General features: G+C 42.7%; 1 protein-coding gene and 1 long non-coding RNA gene across 2 annotated transcripts in view; one reads left to right on the top strand and one right to left on the bottom strand.

The window, feature by feature from the left end:
* Positions 1–9,630, bottom strand: part of Cacul1 (CDK2 associated cullin domain 1) — a 73,206-nt gene extending 63,576 nt beyond the window's left edge. Inside the window, exon 1 of the mRNA XM_052714020.1 lies at positions 8,954–9,630. Within this exon, the coding sequence (XP_052569980.1) occupies positions 8,954–9,335 (382 nt within the window). The 5' untranslated portion in view covers positions 9,336–9,630. The remainder of the gene's footprint in view (positions 1–8,953) is intronic.
* Positions 9,631–10,199: 569 nt separating this feature from the next.
* Positions 10,200–21,819, top strand: part of LOC128095228 (uncharacterized) — a 50,402-nt gene continuing 38,782 nt past the window's right edge. Inside the window, exon 1 of the long non-coding RNA XR_008213192.1 lies at positions 10,200–10,308. This is a non-coding gene — a long non-coding RNA (uncharacterized LOC128095228). The remainder of the gene's footprint in view (positions 10,309–21,819) is intronic.

Raw genomic sequence — 21,819 nt, 5'->3', positions numbered from 1 at the left:
TAAACAAAGAAAGGCGCCAAAAAGCCCAGTTCCACATCCTTGGCAGCTGTGGCAGCTCCTCCCCCTAAGTTGCCAGTAGCCCAAGACCCCGCCTAAAGTGGTCAGTTTTTTACCATACTTGGACACAAACCCAGCTTGTGGAGGATATGACATCACCCCTCACCTATAGGGTATATATGCTCCCTGCTTTAGTTAGGCCTCGTGACTTCTCTGGCTTCAATCTCTGGGGCTGGAGGGCTCACCTAGGAGTTGCTTTGCTCAAATAAACCTGTTCTTTTGCTTTTTCAGTTCAGCTTGATCTGGCTTACTACATTGGCGAAGAAACCTATTATTATGTTACACAGGAAAATTATTAAATATAACATGAGCAAGAAAAAGAAAGAAAAACATAACAAAACAACAAAAACCCTTTGTTATTATGTAAGCCCCTAAGATTTGGAGGTTATTTTCATAGAAAGCTAATTTTAAATGGGAAGTTAAACAAAAAAAAATTGCACTTTCCAAATTAGATTCTGCCAAAGGAACACACTTTAGTGCAATCTGGAAGGTCAAATCAACGCTTAGGGCTTTGCAGTACTACCAATCTTTCTATAAACACTAGCATGAGAGTTTGTGGCAGTCAAACTCCAAATTCCAGGGCCTCAGGATGAGACAGGTAGAGTTGCAGAGTTGATGTAAACGGTGACAAGGGCAGCAGTTCACTCTCTGGAATGGTCACTGACTTCCATCCTTCCAACTTGTCAGATATTTATAAAGCACCTAAGTTCCTGTATTCAATCCTCTCCTTCTCTGGACACCACAGTTCTTGCACTGAACTGTGACTGGTAAATGAATAGTATTACCTATAGGAAACTGGCTCAAAGGCTCAGAACTAGTTTTGGTTTTCTCTCACAATTGAGTTTTACAGCAGTGATGACTTGCCACCATTTTGAAAAAAGCTCTAGTAGCACATGTGGATATGTGAAAAATTTTCTACAGAAAACCATCTGGTGGGCTGCTGAGGCAGTTATGGAAATGAGAACTAAAAAGACCATGAAATCTGATCAGAAGAGGGAGAGCCTTTTTGTCCCAACCATCCAGTCCCAAATAAACACACTTATAAAAGAAGTTTATATTAATTATAAATCCTTGGCTGATGGCTCAGGCTTATATTAACTAGCTCTTATATTTAAACTAACCCACTTCTATTCATCTATATATTGCCACATGTTCTGCTGTGGCTTACTGGTCTCTGGCATCTTGCTTCTTGGACAACTCCTTGTGTCTCTCTCAACTCTCCCTTCTTCCTCTAAGTTCTTAGTTTGATTGTTCTGCCTAACCTTATCCTGCTTTGCCATAGGCCAAAACAGCTTTATTATCAAACAATGAGAGCAATACATATTCACAGTGTACAGAAGGCCCATTCCATAGCAAGTAAGCTTAAGGAGAATGTCTGGTTCATTTTGGCTCAAAGCATGTAAGACCTTTGCAAAACGCATCAAAGGATCTCTTAACGATTAGAGGCACTAGGCTGACATACAAAAAATTTATAGACAGAAAGTCTTTAATATTATGGAATTACCATATGAATTTAATCCAAAGTCTAAACACACCTATTAAGGAAACTAAGTACAATACCTGTGATTTAACAGAACCCTGAGCCCCAGAATGAAGCCAGCATGTTGAAAGCTGATCAATCTGAGAACCCATGATAGCTCCAGACCTCTAGTTAGAATCAGACTTCACAGAAAGAGCAAGTGCCAAGAATAATGAAAAAGAGGTGGGTAACATTCCATAAAAACTAGAGGACTTTAACACCTGACACTGGCAGAAACCTGAAAACGCATTGTGAATGGATCCTGAGGGCACCAAACACTAAGAAAGCTAACTACAGATAAAAGTCCTTAGAGGTAAGCTTACTGAAGGTTCTATTACCATACCACCTAGGATTTGCTCAATTAACAACATCTGGACTTGATGTCAGCCCGCACTACATTCCCAAGTGAATCTGTATAAGCAGATTAGACAATAAAAATGAAAAGATCAGTGAGCATGAATACATAGCAATAAAAACTCTCTTTGTGGGCTGACCAGATAGCTCAGCAAATAAACAAACTTACCCTGCAAGCCTGACACCCTAAATTCAGTCTCCAGAACCCACATAAAGATAGGAGAGAAATAACCCCATAAAGTCAAGTCAATATCCTCTGGAATACACACACAGTTTTAGAGAACTATCTTTGTTCGAAGAGCAATGGGGGGGGGGGGAGGAAGTTAACAGTGCTTCAGTACTTATGACAGAAGCAATCTGCCAAATGGAACTGGGGGTGGGGGAGATAATCTGACAAACTCTAAATCCAGGAAGCTCAGAAAAACCAAGAACAAACACTAGAAAAACTAGCCCTCAAGAAACATCATAGTCGAATTGCTGATACTTAAAAAAGATAAAGCAAAGCTAGGAATGTGGTGGTTTAGTTTGTAGAGTGCTTCAAAAAGCCCTGAACTGGATAATCAGCTGGCATAAACTGGGCACAATTCCAGCCCTCCCAGGGTGGAGGCAGGGGCATGAGATGTTCAAGGTCATCCTCAGTTACAAAGTGGGTATAAAGACAGGGTGGGCCAAAAGAGATCCTGTTAGGATAGACGGATGGATGAGTGAATGGGTGGGTGGATGGGTGGGTGCATAGGTGGATAGGTGGATGGATGATAAATTAAAAAAATATTAAAAGTAGCCAGAAAAAAAGGGAAGTATCACAAAGAGAGGAACAAAGACTATTCAGACATTCAAGAAAAAAAAACACAGACTACTTACTGGAGGGAGGGCAATCATGACCCCCACACCCTTATTGGAAGCTATTGAAAAAGTCAGTTTTCTTTGAGGGTGTGAACTCTAATGGGTGGTGACACTATGCTTAGAGTCGCACTGTACGGGTGGGTTATGAAAAAAGATACACATTGAGTTGGTAGGAGGTGGAGATACGGAAGTGAATCTGGAAGTAGTTAGGAGGAAGGAGTAGGAGGTGAATATGATCAAAATACATTGTATGCATGTATGAAATTTTCAAAGAATAAAAATTGATTTTAAAGAAACAATGAAGGTCAATAGACAATGGAAAGACATCTTTTAAAATTATAATTGGGGAAGTTGTGCATATAGAATTCTATATCCAATAAAAAATACTCTTAGAAAATAAAGACTTCTACAGACAAAAGCTGACTAAGTCCAAGTCAACAGAACCATATTTAAAAAAACTTTTAACAAGCCAGTCAGTAGTTAATCCCAGCACTCGGGAGGCAGACACAGGAGAAACTCTGAGTTCGAGGCCAGCCTGATCTACAAAGCAAGTTCCAGGATATCCAGGGCTACACAGAAAAACCCTGTGTTGAAAAACATATCCAAAAACAAAAATTTAGCAAAAGTTTTTATGGAAGCCCAGAACTAAAGAACAGAAACACAAAGGATAATATAAAAGATTTCTTTCCCAGTTGTCTTAATCACTGTTCTACTGCTGTAAAGTGACTCCCTGATCAAAGCAACTCTTAGAAAGGAAAGCATTTAATTGAGGGCTTGCTTACAGTTTCCGAGGCTTAGTCCATTATCACCCTAGTGGAGAGCATGGCTGCAGGCTTGGCACTGGAGAATTAGGTGAGACCTACATCCTAATCCACTGGCAGAGACAGAGACTGGACCGGGCAGAGGCTTTTGCCGCTGACACACTAATTCTAACAAGACCACATCTACTCTAACAAGGCCACACCTCCTAATCCTAAACCTCAAAGTGCTACTTCCTAATGACTAAACATTCAAATATATGAGCCTATAGGAGCCATTTTTATTCAAACCACACTAATTTTTGATTATTTAAAGAAACAAATTTCATCTTATGATTCTAGAATAGATAAGCACAAAGACATAAAACAGACTGGAGGATTCCAGGAGCTGGAAGGTATAGTCGGAAGATTTCCTGTGTCTTGGCCTGCTGGTGGTCAGGACAAATCTCTCCAACTCACGTCCCCCAAGTAAACACACAGAGACTTATATTAATTATAACTGCATGGCCATGGCTCAAGCTTTTTGCTAGCTAGCTCTTATATCTTAAATTAGTCCATAACTATTAATCTATGTATTGCCACATGTTCCGTGGCTTTAACTGCATCCCATTACACGTTGCTCCTTGAGTGGCTCAATGGCATCTCCTTTCTCTTCCTGTCTATCTATTTGGATTTCCTGCCTGCCTCTAAGCTGCCTCACCATTGGCCAATCAGCATTTTATTTGTCAACCAATCAGAGCAATACATTCACAGCACACAGATATTTATCAACCAATCAGAGCAACACATATTCACAGCATACAGAATGACATCACCCATCAAAACACTTAAGATACACCCCCTCCTGGGACTGGAGTATCAGTAATTCAAGGTCATCCTCAGCTACACAGCTAGGGTTAAATTTAATACCAGTCAAGGCCTTAAAAGAAAAGGATTTTGATATATAGACAATGGACTTCAGCCGTATAGTAAATATGAAGAGCCTTCAACAGGGCTTAGAGGCTAAGGGCCCATGACTTTCATCTCAAAGGCAGAGGAAAGGAGATCTCTGAGTTCAAGGTCTATGAGTTCTAGGACAGCCAGGGGAACAAAGAAAAATTGTCTCAAAAAAACAGAAGGAAAGAAAGGAAAGGAAGGAAATGGAAGGGGGGGGAAGCAGGGGGAAGGGAAGGAGATGGGAGGGGAGGGAAGCAAAAGAAAAAAAGAAAGGAAGGGTAGACAGACAGAGGTTGCCACAAATAAATTTTTAAAAAAGCAAGATCCAACCACATGTTGTACATAAGAAATGCACTTTTACGTTAAAAACAAATGAACTAGAAAAGACACAGCATACAATGAACATGAACATCTCATATACCAGACACTACCAGGGATAAAGACAGGCATTCCATCATGATAAAACATCCACAATCCATGACACAGCAATCTCAAAAATGATATACCATATAAAGGGATTAATGCACAGAACTGAAATCTATACATACACAGTCTGTTACTTTCTTACAAAACTGCCAAAATAGCAAGAGTAGTTTTTCAACAAATATTGCTGACACAACTGAACATGTATATGGGGAAAAGAGAATGTCAATCTCACACTATACACACATATCAACTCACAGTTCAGACCACAGATTAGAAGCTAAGCCCACAAAACTTCTGGGAGAAATTCTTCCTGACTCTGGATTACACAAATATTCTCAGGATACAAAAAAAAAAAAAAAAAAAAAAAAAAAAAGAAAACTGATAAAAATCAGTTAACATCAAAATTAAAAACTACTACTCTTCAGAAAACACTAAGAAAAAGACAAGTCAGGGGAGAGAACATTCAGAATGCCTGTTATCTGACAAAACATGCACTCAAAGTTCACAAAACAAACAACCCAAAAAATGAGCAGCAGATCTAAACAGTCTCACACAACTGCAAGAAAGACCAGAAACCACCTGAAAAAGCCAAAGGCATGTGCAAATAAAAGACACAGCAAAACCTACTACTACCCACCTCTGTCAGGATAAACTTTACAACTGACAATATGGAGCCGTTGGAGACCAGCCAGCACTGTCTAGAAGTACTGCAGCAACAGGCACTAACACATAAATTTAGTTTAGGTTACTGAGTTTGTCAAACAATTCAAACATAATGTTGGTGGTATTTAAACTGAATTTCTAGATTAAAATGGAGAAAAGGCATTCTTATAATAATTTGACTCAAGAACACGGAAACTTGAGCCACTTAACTAGAGTCCTCCTTAGTTCCTTAGTAAAGTTTTACTGTCTCTTCTTAAAAGACTTGTGTGTTCTTGCATTATTTTACCTACAGACACCATAATTTTGCTACTATTACATAGCTATCCATTTTTGATATATTGCTACTAGTATAAATATTAACTTTCCCAGGCTGGTCTTCAACCTAACAATCCATCTACACTGAGTTTCTTTCGTGATTTCATTGGTTCTTGATAAACGATATTATTGCCAAATTCTAAAGGGTTTGTTTTGTTTTTTGAGACAGGGCCTCACACTATATCACCTTGGCTGACCTGGAACTCATAAAGATCCGCCCCCTCTCAGGGGGATTAAAGATGTGAGCCACCACCATCAAGCCAGCAACCAGGATTTTTCTTAACATGTTAAACAGTAATAGAAATTGTTGTTCAAATCTTAGATGATCTTTTAATAAAAAAAAAACCCAGAGCCAGATATTGGGATGAAAGCTGAAAGATCAGAGAAGCAGAGCAAGCCACAGCCAACCTCACCTTAACTCAATTGAACTGTCTTAGTTCCTGTTTCCTCATGCCTTATATACCTTTTTCCACCTTATATACCTTTCTCCACCCAGCCATGTCACTTCCTGGGATTGAAAGTGCATGTGTTCCCTAGTACTGGGATTAAAGATGGGTGCCACCACTACCTGGCTCTGTTTCCAGTGTGGCCTTGAACTCACAGAGATCCAGTCAAATCTCTGCCTCCCGAGTGATAGGATTAAAGGTATGTGCCACCATCGTCTGGCCTCTATGTCTAATCTAGCAGCTGGCTCTGTCCTCTGATCCCTAGGCAAGTTAATTAGAGTACACAATATATCACTACAGAAATAGGGAGCATCTATGGCTGGTGACCATCTTATAGTGAATATACTGAAAATTTCTCCATTATTATTACTATTAGCTACAGGTCTTTGGTAATGACTTTTATATAGTTATCCTGCACTCTTTGCCTTACTAAGTTTTCATCATAAACTGGTGCTGGCTGATTAGCATTTTTAAAAAAATCATCAAATCATGCTTTTCCAATCTATTGAGATAAATTACACTAATATATCAAAATTGAAAAAAAAAACTAGAACAAACTGTTGAATCATGATTCTTTTGACATGGTTAAATCTGATTAGCTAATAGTATATGGGATTTTCATTTCTACGCTAATAGGTGTAAAAGATAATGATAATACCACTAAGCTGACAAACATCACCCAAAGATCAGCTTTGGACTACAAACTATTCAGGACAATTTTGAGATGGCTAGCTGAGATGATCCAACCTCACAGACTACTTGAGCTAACAGGTGTAATACGCCTATATATAACCTTATCTAGTTTTAGAATCAGAATTTCACTAACCCCATAAAATGGTCTTGAAATTTTGGCTTTGTCTTGCTTTTATACCCTATGTTCCAGAATTTATAAAAAGGAAGGGTTCTTTAAATCTGACGGAGTTTGTATGCAGAGTATCTAGACCAAGAGATTTGAAAGGGAAAGTCTTCATCATTACTACAAGTCTAAGCTTAGTCCAAGCTTTCTACTGATAACTGTTTTGAGTTACTAGTTCCCTAGTAATCATGTATTTCATCTACCTTTTCAAATTTATTACCATATAGTAACTTTTTAAAATCTAATGTTCTATTTTTATTTTCATTTATTTGCAGTTCTTCCCCTGGACCAATCTTTAACAGGTCTGCATAGCTTACTAACCTTTTTGTTTTGTTTTACAAGATCTCATGTTTCACAAGCTGGCCTTCAACAGGATATAAAGCTGAGGAAAATGAAATTCTTGATTCTCATGTTTCTACCTCCAGAATGCTGGGATTACAGTTGTGAGTCACTATGTCAGGTTTTATAAGGTACTGGGATCAAACTCAGGGCTTCCTGCACACTAGGCTAGCACTCTATCAATCCAGCTGCATTCCTAACACCCCAAACTTATTCATCTTTTCCAGGGATAATCTTTTGGTTTGGCAAATCCTTTTGCTCTCAGTTTGACTGATGACTACTACTCTTTATGCTCACTTCTTAATGAATCAAAGAAAGTTTACTTAAACATTAATCCAAACTTCCTTCACTGTTTAAGGTAAATCACACTGCCACTGTAAGGACTATTTTCACAACATAACTTTCAACATACAAACTATATTAAATAAGTGATAGTCACAAACCTTCCTATCCACACCCACACAAAAGTCTTTGCCTAAAGCAGTATCTTGAAGGCATGTAAGGTTGTGTGCTATTCCCATAAAATTTTTTTCTAAGGTTGTGACTACACATCTGTACCAGGACAATTTTCTCTTCACAATTAGGTGGGCAATTACTGTTACAGCTTAATAAAATTGGTAACTAGAAATAAAATCTCCAGTTGCACTACCAGATGTCATTTTAAACTTGCAATTAACAAGGACCTGGCTACCGCTAGTGATCATGTTCCTGTTACCACACCACCTCCCAGGGCTAAAAACCACTACCCCATTCTTTTCCTAGCTATGGAAGCACATCACCTGACATTTTTGAACTACTTTTTGCCTTTAGCCCGCAACTGAATGTTAAGGCAGATCGCTAAAAAGTTCAACATGGGGCAGGGCCCTGCATATGGCCGCTTGAATTGCTTCTCTGAAAAGTGATTTTATACATCAGCTTCAAATAGTTGTAGCAGTTCCCACTACATAAAGAACTCAGAATTCTGTGACAGGATGCAAAATGCACAGAGCAAAGAACAAAGTGTTGATATAGGCCAACGTTCAGATTCCTGATTTGCTTAAAGTACAGCGGCTAAGTAGACAAGAAGACAAGTTGTCGAATTTCTTTGCTCTCTGGCTGCAAAAAAAGACCTATTGCTAAGGAAATTCAAGACAGCCTTAATTTCCCCCCCTCGCCTTGTAAGGTGAAACTTTAAAGAGGACGCATGAGAAAAGGGCTTACTAATGTTGAGAGATGATCAGGCATAATAAAGACCCTGCTGAAGCATAGTGCGCAGGTAAAACGAGCAGCCTGAGCTGGTCGGCCAGACACCGGCCGCAGACACTGAGCGAGGGTAAAAGGGTAAGAGGGGAGAGAGAGACCTAGGCCTGGAACAAAGGAAGTGGAGCACGCCCAGGGCGGGGGGATTCGGCGAGCTGATGTGGAGAAGCAGCCGAGGCTATGGGGAAAAGGCCAGACTCACGGAACTTGGAAGTGGAGGTGTTGATGTTGATGGTGGAGTTCGGGGTGGGGGCGGGGGCCGCCTTGGCCACCGCGGCGGCCGCGTCGCAGCTCTTCAACATCATGATCACCCCGCTGGGCTCTGGCAAGGGCGGAGGCCCCATCGGGAGCCCCTCCTTAGGGCCCTTCCTGTCCACGGAGCCCGAGGGCACAGCCAGCAGCTGGCCCCCCGGGGGTTCTCGGCCAGGATCCGGGATGGACGACGAGGGCGGCGGCGGCGGCGGCGGCGGCGGCGGCGGTGGCTGCCGGAAGTTGTCTGCGGCGGCCTCCCAGTTGTTGTGGTTCTGGTCGTCCATCATTGCCTCGTAGGTGAGCATCTCCTCTTCCTCCATGCTCTCCTCCATCCTGCCGGCCCGCGGCGGCCTCCCAGGCACCTGCCGCCCACCTCAGCCCCGGGGCCCAGGAGCACAGCAGTCGCCTCGAGTTCACATCGCCCGGAGCCCTCGCGGGCGCGGCGGAGAGGCCAGTGGCGCGCCCGAGTGCTTTCGCCCTCCCTCACGAGGACTCCGCTGGAGGAACCGCTGACTGCGGTGGGCACTCCCGGGATATGGTTCTGTACAGCAGCCGCAAAGCGGCGACGTCCCTCACGACATTTTACAGCAGCTTCAACAGGCGTTTGGAAAGGGCTCTGGGGGAGCGGCCAGGAAGGCACGTGGTGCGAGGACCGGCCCAGAAAAAGCTGGGCAAAAAAGGGGCGGGAGTTATGAGTCACCTCCACGCGCGACAGGATCCAGCTGCCACCCCCCCACCCCCGGGCTCTGCTTAGGCCAGGTATCTAGACCAGCATTCACCGCCCCGCCCATGTCCGGCATTACGTGATAAAGGACTGGTCTACGCACGCGCATTCTCTAACTTGTTGCCAGAACATCTGGGAATCTGGGTGTGCCCGGGAATGCGCGAAAACGGCGGGCCGCAGCGGTTATGTATCATGCCCTGTGCTGGCTAACCTTTCCGTAGTGGAGTTCCCCCACTACCACCGACACTTGCTTTTTGCCACCCAGGCCTTGGCCTCACAGCCTCAGCCTTTGCTTGGGGACGGAAGTAGAGGGTCGCAACAGGCCCAGGGTGCAGACTCTAAATGGGATGGACTGCTGGTATGTGCCTTTCCTAGCCCTTGGTACCCAAAACTTATAAGTACGGAATATTGCTTCAAGAATTGCACAATACGCATTCCTTCCAAGAATATGTGAAACATTTACGAAAGATAAATATGCTGTGTCCCGAAGCAAGTATCTCTGCATGTCTGAGGACTGACATCATAGCAACCACATTCTCTGATCACTGTGCAGTTAGAAACCATTAACTGAACAATAACGAGTAAGTCCTCATTGCATTATTCTTTTAATCAACTCATGGATCCGAAAGTCATAAAACTTAGAACTGATGAGATCGGTACAATCGTGGTAATGGTAAATTTTTCTAGTAAGGCCCTGCTCAAGGAGTTTTTCCCAGCACACTAGTAAATACTGAACTCTTCATGTGTGTTTTGTTAAGATACTCAATAAATAAAATGCTTTCATTGGTTAAACATCATTATGGGAAAACCTAGAAACAGGCTGGACCAAAGAAATCATAGGATCTATAGGTGGTCATGGGTAAGAAACGTTAAAGGGAAATCGAATGGGCCTGTGATAACTGGTTGACTCTTACTTAGAACTTTGTGAGCCATTGTTAAATTATACTTTAAGGTATATTATGCATTAGTAGTTATTAACGTAAAACCACTGCTGGTTTGTTCAGTATTTAGAGACAGATACAACAGTTATAGGAACACTGACCCAACGATGGGCCCAGATTAATAATTACTATACCCTTCCATAGTCCCAGATGTTAACCTCTTTGTTTGGTTTTTCTGTTTGTTTCTGTTTCCTACTAAGATGTGAGTTTTATTAAAGTGGTAAAAATATAGCTGTAAAATATATTTGTAAGTTTATATACTTAGAGAGAACACCAATTTAAAACACCCACTGTTGAGGAGACAAAGGTCCTTGTGCCCACAGAGAACTAGGAAAACCAGGAATGTTAAACACACAGGGATGCCTCCTCAATGGAGGAAATAAAATACCTGCATTTCACCCAGAAAACTGGGAGTGGATGTTGTTAACAACCTAGTGACCTTTTGCTGTCCGTAGAGCCTGACTTGACTCAAATCCCCAGAGTGATTATCCCAGAGTTTCCCTCCCTAGACCTTTATCTTTAGCTCCCAATTAATAGAACCCATCCTTAGGGGGGATGTCACATGTACTTTATGGCCTACTGATCTCTATGCCACAACCAGATCTTAGGCCTTGAGCTAAAGAAACCATCTTCATGGTTACATGTACTTTGCAAAGGAGTTTCTATGTAGTCATGCCTTAAGCTTTATTGTGCATCTGAAATTGGAATGATTGTTGCCTGGAAATGTTTTTTCCAAATTCTGCTTTAAATAATTTAAATATACTGGCAATAAACTACCTGGCATCGGACTCTATAAGTTTGATCCAGACCTACTAAGTCAGGCTGAACCTAGTTTTCAATCTCACCTCTTCATGGTTCATTTCCCTACCTGCCATGACATTTATAGGGAACCCCATAAAACACTATTTTTTATAGACAGAAAAATGTTTAAAGCCTTAATGATTAACAAATAAAACCATTTAAAAACTATAAATTAGGATAAATTTAAAATGTTTGTATTGCCTTTCAAAAAAGGAAATTTATGTTAAATGCATGGTACATTTCTGATCTAAGCATTGCTTTAACAACTAAATTCAAAATTCCATTTGCTCTAATGTCAGAAAAATATAGTTTCTCTATTTTGGAATTAGTGAAAATCATCCAAAGAACCAGTATCCCCAGATAAGAGGCCTAATTTGTCATTACTCTAAATTAAACATCAGTTAGTGAAAGTCTTGATTTCAAAATAATTAGTAATTCACTTATGGCAAGAAAATTAACTCTTGACATAAATACATTATGTATGACTCTTTGACTTACTTACCTGGCCTATCAAAAACATCAGATGTGCTCCATAAGTTACAGCCAGTCATATATCTTACCATATATTTTACACCTATTTTTATTTTGTCATAAAAGTATCAAGGGAGGAAAATGAGACCTGTGTTATTTAACAGTTTGTTGACTGAATGTTTAACATCCAAATATTCAGCCACACAGATGAACCTCCATGGTAATTGTTGCTGCAGTTATTAGCAATGGGCCTGGGAAGAGACCAGAGAAAGTGAGGGGCTATGCATGTGAGTGCTGGAGCTTCCCTCAAGGGCTTGTGTAGAGACAAAGGTGATCCAGGAAAAAAATGAGAAGGGGGCCATGACCTCAAGACCAGGAGATGGACATTTTGAAGAGCTGGGGAGAGGGCATGACTGCAAAACCAGGTGACATCACTCTGAGGAGGCAGGGCGGAACACTCCTGTAGTTAAGCTTTAGGAAAGAAACAGAAGGAATGGAATGGCAGCAAGGATGCCACCATCAGACCTTCCTTTTTGGGAGAATACAGTATGCCTTCAGGAGGTAACAAGGGAGGCAATACTCAAAGGATGGTTAAATTCAAGGTAAGACAAGGGACCTGGGAAAAGTAATTGAACAACAAGAAAAAAAATCCATAATAATGGATGGGAGGACTGGGGAGATGTATCATCAACTAAGAGCACTTGTTACTCTCACAGAGCACCTACATGGCAGCTCACATCTGTGGCTCTGGTTCCAGAGGATCTGACACTCTCTTCTAGCCTCTGTGGGAATTGCACATACATAATGCTCAACTATACGTGCAGGCATAACACCCATATGTAGCACGAATCTTAAAAGGTCTTGCCAACTTCTCAGCTGATCCTGTATCCTCGAATTGGAAGCCTCTGTGTCCTCATCTGAATGGATCTCAGCTGAACTGCTGCTCAGAAGCCTAAAAGCTTAACCAGGCTAGTTCCTGGTTTTCATGCCTTTTATACCTTTCTGCTTCCTACCATCACTTCCCGGGATTAAAGGCTCTTGTTGCCACACCTGACTGTTTCCAGTGTGGCCTTGAACTCACAGAGATCCAGATGGATCTGTGCCTCTGGAATGCTAGGATTAAAGGTGTGCATTAAAATGGTGCCACCATTTTCTGGCCTCTATATCTAGTGGCTGTTCTGTTCTCTGACCCCAGATAAGTTTATTAGGGTGCACAATATTTTGGGGAACACAATATCACCACACCCATACACATAAAATATTTTTTGAAAAATAAAGTAGGCTGACTATGGAGCAATAGTTCTAGAAGTCACAATGAAAGGGAAGGAGCATGCAAGAGAAAAAGAATGAAAACTTGCATCAGAGAATTACAGGAAAGTTTGGAGATGAGAAATGAAAAGTGTTTCCAGGGTCACTGAAATTCTGGTGATGAAATACTGGAGTGATACAGCGTGCCTATTCCCAGTGGCATTTCAATGGAAGAGGGTACCCAGACTAAATGCAGCTCAGCTGTGGCCTGCTAGGTCTGATGGAATTGAAATGCACAACTGGTTTTCTACCATCAGCCAGCACAGCAGGTGCTACAGTGTCCATGATTGGCACCACTGAGCACAAGACACCTGACTTTTCATGGCCAGTCAGTTCAGGCAATTCTCATCAGCATCCCAGGTGTTTGGACCAAAATGCTTTGTAAGCTTGGGTCCAACACTCCCCAGGGATTAACACTAGGTAGAGGCCAGGGTTCCTTTTATAGACATGCTGATGATCTGGGAGGAGTTGTTTCTATCTTGTCATATGGCCCATACAAATGAACCCCAGTTTCTATTTATTTCAGTCAGTGCCTTCACATATACTACCTAAAATAGCCTCCTGTACTCTAACCCCAGACATTTCCAACTTTGGTGCAATACTGTCCCTGCCAACCTGCAGCTCAGCATTGGAAGCATCCCTGTCATATACGACTGTCACTAGTACATATGGATAAAAATTCCATGTTTTCTCTCCTTGCTCTTTTAATTTTATTTTTATTTATGTATATGAGGGTATACCAGCATGTGTGTGTGTGTGTGTGTGTGTGTGTGTGTGTGTGTGTGTGTGTGTTATGTGCCGTGTGTGCAGGTGCCTGCAGAGTTCAGAAGAGAGTGTCAGATTCCCTGAAGCTGGAGTTAGACAGTTGTGAGCTACCTGATGTGGGTGGTAGGATTAAAACTCTAATTCTCTGCAAGAGCTACATGCTTTAACTGGTGAGCGATCTTTCCAGAAAGATCTTTCCAGATCTTTTCTACTCCTCATTGCTTTAGAAAAATAAGTAGAAAATGAAAAACTGGATAAATTTACACTAGTGTTTTTCTCTCACTATGTAGCCCTGGCTGTTTTGGAATTCACTATATAGACCAGGCTGGCCTAGAACTCACAGAGATTCACTTGTCCGTGACTACCAAGTGCCAGGATTAAAGAGCATGCACCACCACACTCAATACTAGTAATTTTTTTTAAATGAAAAGAAGCTAGTTGTGATGATACAGGACTTTAATCCCAGCACTTGGAAGGCAGAGGCAGGTGGATTTCTGATTTCAAGGCCACCCTGGTCTACAAAGCAGTTCCAGGACAGTCAGGGCTATACAGAGAAAACCTGTCTTGAAAAAAAAGCAAAACAAAAAAGAAACTATAAAGATAACCCATCTTAGATACAGGTGAATCATTAGATCTGGGGCAAATTGTTGTTTTAATCTTTATCACTGATTCCCTGAACTTCAACTGGTCATAGTAATAACTGTATAGAACAAAATTAATTCATATTTCCAGGCATGGTGACACTTGTAATTCCAGCATCCATGGATCTGATGCAGAAAGATTTCCAGGAGTTGGAGCCCATCTTGGATTACATAATGAGTTCAAATTAGCGTAGGCTAAGAGTAAGACCATGTCTCAAAAATAGGGGAGAGGAGGGGCAATAGAACACCACCACTGACTGTCTAAAAGGACTGTTGTAATTGTGGGTTTTGTAATATTCTTGGCTTTCTGAGGATAGTCTAGCCTCTTAGATCATGTGGTTTAAGTATTCAACTTCTGTGCTTTATCTGATCCCAAAATTTCAGGAACCTATGTTGAAAGGAAGTCTACAGAGCTTCCAAATGGTGACCTCTTTCCTGGAGCACCATGTTTCCAAGACAACAGCATCTCTTTACTAGAAAGAAAATGGAAACATCATGAATGTAGATGGGTGATTTTAAGTCAAGAAAGTGACTAGTAGTTGTGAGGTATTCACCAGAGAAGACTGCTCAGACATGGGATAAGCCAATAGAAAGTGTTTGTCAGGCTGCTGGTGACTACACTGGGTGTTCCAGATCCCAGTGTAGCCCCAAGCCTTTCTCACAGTGAGCTTTTATGCACAAAAACATGTCCTGGGTTGACATACTTCAGTTAACAAGAATAATTAGCCAGAAGCAGAAGTACAGAAGCCAAAAAGCAAGGTTAGTACATTTAGAGACTTTTCCAGAACTATGGACTTTGATGAGTTAGGTCTTTGTTTTCATTTTGGCAGGTGGTACTGTCTATGTGTTGAGTCTTATGGCCTGAGTGGTACTTCAATCATGGAGTCAGTTATGCTAAGTCTGGGGGTCTACTAAGGTCTGGGGCCTGTTACAACAGTCACTGTCTGCCTACTGTATACCAGGCATACACCAATGGTTTTGTCATCCCTTGGGAGCTGCTGCTTCTTTGGACTCAATTACTCTTAAAACCAACAAAAATAGGGAGTCAGGTTTGAGCTGGCTAGAGTATGGCAGCTTCTCTAGGTGCATAGAACACTGGGGGCAATCATAACAGCAAGGATAACATTAGCAAACCACCATTGCCTGCTGACTCCATGCCAGACATTCAGCTAAGCATGTTCTGTGGACTATCTTATTTAATCATCACAAGAAGCCTAGAGGTACCTGGTGAAAAGAAATTCCTTGAAAGGGGGTAAGAGAAGCTGGAGTGCAAGTACATTCCATTCCCTGTGGCCTGTCTCAGTTGGTGAGACCAGGATCCAGGTAAAGGGCTCTTTTCCCTTCTCTTCTTCAATTTTCTACCTTTCAACTTTTAGTCTCTACCATCTGCCATAGACCTCAGGAAACTATGGTCTCCAAGATGAACTCAAGGTTGAATATATCACTAAGGGTTGACTCAAGAACAAGTTGGTGCTGCAATTTTGACCAAAGAGTCTAGAGAGGTCTGTGGAAGTCAACAGTACATATGAAGAGATATGAGGCAGGAATGTTCCCCTTTGAGGGAAAATCTTGGGCCAGGGCCAACCATCAAACAACGTAATAGGGTCAAGCCTGAGATTGGAAACCAGCACTTAATAAGTTTGCTGCACAAAAGGATGGAATGTGTTTGAGTCACAGATGTTTCAAAAGTGGGCCAGCCAACCCTGGAACTGACATACCTCTCGGCATCTTACTGCATGAGATTTAAGCCCCCTTAGGGTCTGAGCCAATTCCAATTGGGTCCTCATTACTGAGAAAGCCTTTGCCAGCAACAGGATACATCCCAGGTCCAAATCTGGACCAGACTGAGGGTGCCCAAGAACATCCCAGACCTGTAGACAAAATGAAATGTGGAACTTTCTCAGAGGCCAGGAAAACTGTCAGAGCAGTTTCCTATCAAGCCTAATTGAAAACAACATCCCCTTAATCTAAATTTATAGCATAATCAGCCTTCTGGTTACCTAATCATAATTAAATTAGACTGGCAGTATATTTCATATATGCTAGTTAAAATCACAGAAAGGAGAAGCTGCATTTGCTAACTAGTTTTTCCTACTGCTTCCTCCTGCAGTAGGGGGTGAGAGCTGCCTGGCCTGCAAAGTGGGAGTCCTGGGTTTGAGTCCTGACTCTGCTATGAATGGCTGTGTGACTTGAAGCAAGTGCCCTAACCCCTCTGATTCTCTCTGTCTTCTCATCTATCAGATTCCAAATCAAAGAGACTCTTTTGGAGACAGCATATGGCATTACACAAAGGATTATCATCACTTAGTTTTGTCTGTTCATATGTGTGTTTACATGTTCATGGAGGTGCACACATGTGCAGGTGTGTGTGTGTGTGTGTGTGTGTGTGTGTGTGTGTGTGTGTGTATTTGTAGGTGCACCTGTGTGCTGAGGCCAAAGGTCAACCTCAGATATTATCCCTTAGGATGCTTTATCCACATTGTTTTCTGACATGGGGTTCTTCACTGGCCTGGAAGTTGCCCATTCAGCTAGAGTAGTGGCCAGCCATCTCCGGAGATCCATTTGTCCTCATCTCAGAGCATGTTACAACACCTAGATATTTCATGTGGGTTTTGGGAATCTCAGGTCTTCATACTTATTCAATAAGCACTGTAGTGCCTAAGCACCTCCCAAACCCCTTTCAGCCTATTCATGAATATCACATAACTAAAATTATGCAGTAAATATTATCTTGTGTCTAGTAAGAAGCCTGCAGTACCTTTTTATTTTTTTACATAGGGTCTCACTGTTGTCCTGGATGGCCTTAAACTTAGAGCTTGCCTGCCAATGCTTCCTGAGTGCTGGGATTAAAGGCATGTACCACCATGCCTGGCCTAGCCTATGGCATTTTTTAGGGCATCTTATTGCCAGAAAATTGATGAGCTCAAAGTAGCAAAGATTTTGACTGTTCAAGCATTAAACAACTTGGGTGGGTGAGGGGACCTGCATAGACAGGAAGCCAGTTTATGAATTCTGTGTACCTCTGACTACGGCGAACTCTCCCAGACTCACTTTGTATGTGACTCCAGAGATGCTTAGCAAGAAGAAATCTCCTAGAGTGACATCAGAGGCATAAGGAGCAGTGGACCTGAGAGCCCTTCTCAGGATCAGAGGTGGTTCTAAAGGAGGTTTCCCAGTCATCTACTCCACACCTGCCAAGCAAAATCTCAGCTATCCAGGCCAGTGGCCTCTGTATACTGCTAAACCTCTGTGTATCGAACTTTACCTGGAAGTTTGTTTACATCGTTAAAAAAGAAGCCACACTCTCAGCCTGGAGTGCACTGTCCATTCACTTCAAGAGGGAGATGAGAAAGATGGGGAGGTGGTAAAGTGCTTGCTCAGAAGGTTGAGGACCTGAATCTGATCTGTAAGTCCCACAGAAAACCTGGGCACAGTGTCATTCACCTGTAATCCCAGTGCCACGAAGATAGGAGACTCTCCAGGGCTTACTGGCCAGCCAACCTAGCTAGTCAGTGAGCTCCAGGTTCAGGAAGAGACCTGGCCTCAACATTAAGGTAGAGACTGAAGAGGACAACTAATATCAACCTTGGGCATCAACATACATGTATAGCTGCATACATCTGTTCTCCCCCCACTCCTCTCATCTCCTCTCCTCTCTCCCTCTCCTCCCTTCCCTTTTCCCTTCTGCCTTCCTGTAGCGGGTATTCATTCCACCTATGACCTTGGGGTACCAGCCCCTAGGTTATGACCTCTTGGCTAGCTTAAGACTTGAGGACTGAGGAGCACATACACAGTCCCCTTCTCTCACAAGCTCTTGGATGGTGAAGACCAGGCCAGGCAGCATGAAACAGCATGAGACTGGTTTTCAGCCTTCCAGGGACTCTGCTAATGAAATTGCCATATCCCGTATCAGTGAGTTGATACCCCATATAATCCCTTAATGAATAGATTCATTATCGGTAATCCATGTATTTCCTTTTCTTGTATTACCTTCCATTCCCCCCTCTCTCTGTTTCAAGACAGAACTTGTGTGCATATGCACAGGGCACGAATAATGAACATATATGTTTGAACATGAGGAAACAGCATAAATGTAAACGCAAACATTGACTACTCACCAAAGACACATGTACCCCTTCTAGAGTGTGGGGTTTGCATCAGGAAGCAAACAGCAGCTTCCTAGCCAGGAACTACATTTCTCAGCCCCCTTGTGTTTTTTAAAATATAGATGAATAAACATAACACAGCATTTATTGTAAGGTGCCCTGTCCTATAGTATGTAGTTCATTCACAGTGTCACCCAGCTGCTCCCTACCCAAGTTTTAGAACACTTTCATCAAGCCATGTTGAGTTTACAGGAGTGAATGACATCTGGCCTGTTTTAACTGTCTGCAGACAAAGTATGTTGCTTCCAGAAACATCAGCTGCTTGCATTTTAGTGAAGTTCAGTGACTGCTTCTTGTGAGTGGCAGAGATCTTTGTTACACCTGGGCAAGAATGCTTCCCCATAAGACAGCAGCTCTCAGCCTGTGGGTCACAACCCTTTTGGGGTTAAACAATGCACTTTCACGGGGTTTGCATGACACCATTAGAAAAGATACTTAATTACGATTCATAACAGTAGCAAAATCACAGTTATGAAGTAGCAACTAAAATAATTTTCTGGTTGGGGATCACCAATGTAGGGAAAGGGGGCTGGCTAAAGAAATCCACCCTGACCCTGGAGCCCAGAACTAGGGAAAGATGGCTCAGATCAGGGCAGAAAGAAACACAGTTTGGCTCAGTCAGATCAGAGCCATCTCTGTCCCTAGCCAACTGACTTGTGAAACCAAGCAATCACAGAGCAGGACAGTAGAACCCTGGGCCCCAAGTCAACTCCTGGTTGACTCCACCCCCAAGACTTCCTGTGTAAACCATCCTGCCTGGTCAGTTAGAAAAAAAAGCTGTTTTCTCTACCCTAGAGGAGGCAGCTACTCTCCTGGACTACTCCTTCCCAAATAAATCTCTTTCTCAAAAGAGTTTTGGGTGTGAAGATCTTCCTTCACTGGCACAGAGAAGATCCTTGCTGAGACTCCCTCAGTGGACAAAACAAGGGAGAGCTGAAAGAGCAAAGCAAGGAAGAGCAGGACAGAAGATCTTTGCTGAGGCGTCCCTCAGAGAACAGAGCAAGAGAGAGCTGAAAAAGTAACACTTTTCTCCAGAGCCAGAGGAGATTGCTACATTTCTGCAGGGGTTTCCCCTTTTGCAGAGCGAAGCAAAAGAAGCAACATCTTAGGCCGGAGAGAGCGTGGAGAAGCAGAACTCTGCTAGGAAGCCCCCTTAAGTGGGGGTTGAGCAAGGCTCAGCTGTAGCGGATCTCCAGGAGAGAAGCAGGATTGCAATATCCTGTGGGGAGACCATCCCCCATCATACCAGGTATACCCTGACTTTCCTGAATAGTCAGGATACCCTTCCCTGCTGAAGCAGTTCCAGGCCAGACTTTCCCGAGAAGTCAGAAAAATTTCTTTTCCATGGTTGGGCTGCTTCTTTGTGGTTCCAGCCGTTAGAGCTGTGCTAAACAGCTCCAGGTGCCTGGGACACCTTCAGGGCAGAGCTGTTTTTCTGAGCAGCTCAAGGTGTCCGGGATACCTAGCCCTCCAGGGCTGAACTGCCTCCTTGCAGTTCCAGCCATCAGAGCTGTGCTAAACAGTTCCAGGTGTCCAGGACACCTTCAGGGCAGAGCTGTTGTTCTAAGCAGCTCGAGGTGTTGCCTGATTCCCCAGGTAGTCAGGACACCTTTCCGCAGAGTTGTTGCAACCAATTTACTTACAACCACAACATGAGGAACTGTTTTAAAGGGTCAAAGCATTAGGAAGGTTGAGAACACTACCATAAGAGCAGTCCACTTTAGGCTGACTGCCAAAGACTCCAAGGATTCACAAAAGGGAAGAGCCACAAGATCCAGTCTATGGGTGAAGCCTAACCAACCAGGAATATGTAGCTAAAGTTTTCCTGTGTCCCAGCCTGCCAGTAGTCAAGACAAATTTCTCTCACCCGCCAGTCCCGCAGCCACTCGGGCCCAAGTAAACACACAGAGGCTTATATTATTTACGAACTATATGGTCATTTGCTCAAGCTTATTACTGACTAGCTCTTACACTTAAATTAACCTATAATTCTTATTTATGTTTAGCCACGTGGCTTGGTACCTTTTCCCAGTTCTGCCTTCACATCTTGCTTCTTGTGGCAGTGGCTGGCAGTGTCTCCTGACTCAGCCCTCCTGTTCCCAGAATTCTCCTCTTTCTTTGTCCCACCTATACATCCTGCCTGGCTACTGGCCAATCAGCACTTTATTTATTAACCAATCAGAGCAACACATTCACAGCATACAGATATCCACAGCAGGAATAGCCATTCATTGTGGCATAAACAAGCAGCTGAGGCCATGGAGGTCCAAGCTTTATCTATCATAGCAACTTCTGTCAACTAATGCACTGCTGAAGTTCTCACTCTGAATGCCCAGTTTCCTGGTAGAGTTCAGTATAGTTCTTCTCTTGCACATCTCCAATGTCCATCACTTCTAATCCAGGAAGCATTTGTGGGTTTCAGTAAGCAGATATAACCAAACCATATGAAACACACTTGACCAGAAGACTGCTGAGACCAGTGAACTTTGGAGACAGAATACAATATGCATCTGAGACTCCTAAAAACTATCAGATATATGGCAAAGTTCTTTGTTTCCCTTCTTTCCTTCCTTCTTTCCTTCCTTCCTTCCTTCCTTTCCAGACAGGGTCTCATGTAGCCCAGGCTGTCCTTGAGTGCTGATCCACCTGCCTCCACTTCTCAAGTGCTGGGATTGCACACATAATCCACCATGCCCAGTTTGTGCAGTGTTTATAATCAAACCCAGGGCTTCAGGCACACTAGGTAAGCATTCTACCTACTGTGCCACATCCCCAACCACCTAAGTTTTCATTGAGCTGCCATCTTTAAATAGATTGACATTGAAACCTCCAATTTGCTGTATGTTCAGTATTTATTTCTAGGCAAACCTGGGGCCCAGCTCCATTTCCTTGTCTCTGACCCTCGGTAAGGATCCTGATGTCCCGCCACAGGGAATCAAAGCTACCAACTATCATTCAGGCAGGTCTATGTGGTCTCTGCCCTCTGTTTCCTCCTAGGC

Source organism: Peromyscus californicus, unplaced genomic scaffold (genome assembly GCF_007827085.1).
Source record: "Peromyscus californicus insignis strain IS unplaced genomic scaffold, ASM782708v3 Scaffold_4__1_contigs__length_199733344, whole genome shotgun sequence".
NCBI classification, from domain to species: Eukaryota; Metazoa; Chordata; class Mammalia; order Rodentia; family Cricetidae; genus Peromyscus; species Peromyscus californicus.
This window is presented reverse-complemented; position numbering and strand designations above follow the sequence as displayed.